Here is a 1,855-nt window from a genome sequence, read left to right on the forward strand (position 1 = left end):
CGCAGTGTGAGACCCTACTGAGGTGCTTCTCTCTCTCACATGAAAGAATGAAGTAAAGTTTAAAAATTGGAGTAAGTTATTTAGAGAACCCTTTCACCAATAATGCTGATTACAAAGGGAATCACTGTCTCTAAAATGTTTTCTGTATATTAAATAGGAGAAATAGGTAGCAAAGGGCTGGGTGCCAGGTTATCAAGTGATTTCACATCCTATTTATGTCCAACAAGCAGCTATATTACCACCCTGGCTGCAGCCTGAGAGGGAACAAAGAGCAGTATATCAGACAGATTAGGCGGGCCCTGGTGCACCAGGCAGCTCCAAGAGGGAGGGATTTACAAAAGGAACCAGCTGCTTCAAGGCAAACTTACTCTGCAGCTGTAGTAGGATTCAAGCACATATAAACGACCCAAAGATAAGCCCCCTTCTGCCGACCTCCAATGACATTAAAAGTGTCACGGGAATTTTTCTATTGCAAAGCAATAACACAGTTCTATTCTTATTTGTCCTTTCATGCTTTTTGTTCCCCCCAGTCCCGTCGTCCATTACCCTAATCTCATATTGATGTTTCTTGGTGACTTTTTCCTCTTTTCTTTTCCTGATATCCTGGAAAACAGAAAAGACCATTGGTTAGCTAAGGTCTCTGTAAGGAATGTATTCCCTCCATCTTTATTTCTCCTTAAATCACCTGGGGTATTTTTCTCTTCTTGGCCTGGATTATCTGAGTTTCTTGGGGGGAATCCGTTTGGCTGGGCTGGGGCTGCTGCTTAGCTTGTAAACGGCTACTGTGAATTTTTAAAAAGTAAATTTAATTAGTCGCGCGTTTCAAATGCAGCAGCTAATTTTTCAGTATCTTCAAGACAATGTTACCTGCGTCTTGACATTCTCTTCTCTCAGGTGTATGAGACCTCTGGGAAGGAGAGGAAAAACGAGTCAAGTACATCGCCATTCATATTCTCCAAGTGCAGATTAGACGCTGACTGGGAGGTCACAGCTCAGTCCCTCAGGTGGTGGCCGGAGCCATTTTACCGAGCTGTCTTCCGTACTATATATTATCTCATGGTGATTAATTTTGGACACATGCCTGCATTTCCTCGACCGAATATATCGCCAGGACGCGTCTGAACATTTACAAAGCACCCCAGTCACCTGAACGCGCAGGGAGGCAGATCGCCCCCAAACGAGCGTCTCTGGGTCCTCCACCCTCTCCCCCTTACACTGAGTGGGGTTCGGGCAGCGCCCCTTGACCCCTTCCCGCCGGGACCCGCCGCGGGGAGAGAGGGTTGCCGAGGCGAAGGCTGCGCAGAGGCGGGTTCCGCGCCAATTTGGAGAGCGGCAGTGGCGGGGAAGCAGGGGGCGGGGGAACTGAGACTGGTGTCACGTCCTCCAGTCTCCTTTCCCTCCTTCCCAGCCCGCCGCTTGGAGGGGACCTCTCAGAACCCCGACTCCCAGGACAGGGGCAAGGGGAAGGGAAGAGTCAGAGGGGGAAACCAGGTTAGTCGGGAACTCTCCTCCCCGAGAAGGGGACACAGACGCTTCCCATCCTCTCCCGCCGGAGAGCTCCCCAAGAGGGGATGGGGTAGACAAGTCCCTAGAATGAAGGGTTTTTTCGAGGTCTCCCAACCGGGAGCGGCCCTCCATTCCCCGCCACCTCCCAGCCCCCTGCTGAGAGTCCTGACAGGGACGGAACGCGGGGACCCACTCCCCCCAGCCATCTAGTTCTGAGCCCTCCCAAATGCCCCTCCCTAGGTTCCTGCCCGCGGGACCAATCGGCCTGGCGGGGCTTTCACGCCTCCCGCATCCCCCTACACCCAGCAGCTCCTCACCGCCAGACCCGCTACCGCTCGGCTCTCAGCTG

The 1,855-nt window shown here is 52.3% G+C and overlaps 1 protein-coding gene across 1 annotated transcript in view; it reads right to left on the reverse strand.

Annotated features, from left to right (window-relative positions):
• The window catches only part of CCNE2 (cyclin E2), a 13,879-nt gene extending 12,024 nt beyond the window's left edge, over positions 1-1,855 (reverse strand). Inside the window, exons 1-4 of the mRNA XM_006161296.3 lie at positions 1,824-1,855; positions 868-907; positions 686-782; positions 547-603 (exon numbers count right to left, since the gene is read on the reverse strand). Of these exons, the coding sequence (XP_006161358.1) occupies positions 547-603; positions 686-782; positions 868-881 (168 nt within the window). The 5' untranslated portion in view covers positions 882-907; positions 1,824-1,855. The remainder of the gene's footprint in view (positions 1-546; positions 604-685; positions 783-867; positions 908-1,823) is intronic.

This window comes from Tupaia chinensis, unplaced genomic scaffold (genome assembly GCF_000334495.1).
Source record: "Tupaia chinensis unplaced genomic scaffold, TupChi_1.0 Scaffold138407_1, whole genome shotgun sequence".
Lineage (NCBI taxonomy): Eukaryota > Metazoa > Chordata > Mammalia > Scandentia > Tupaiidae > Tupaia > Tupaia belangeri.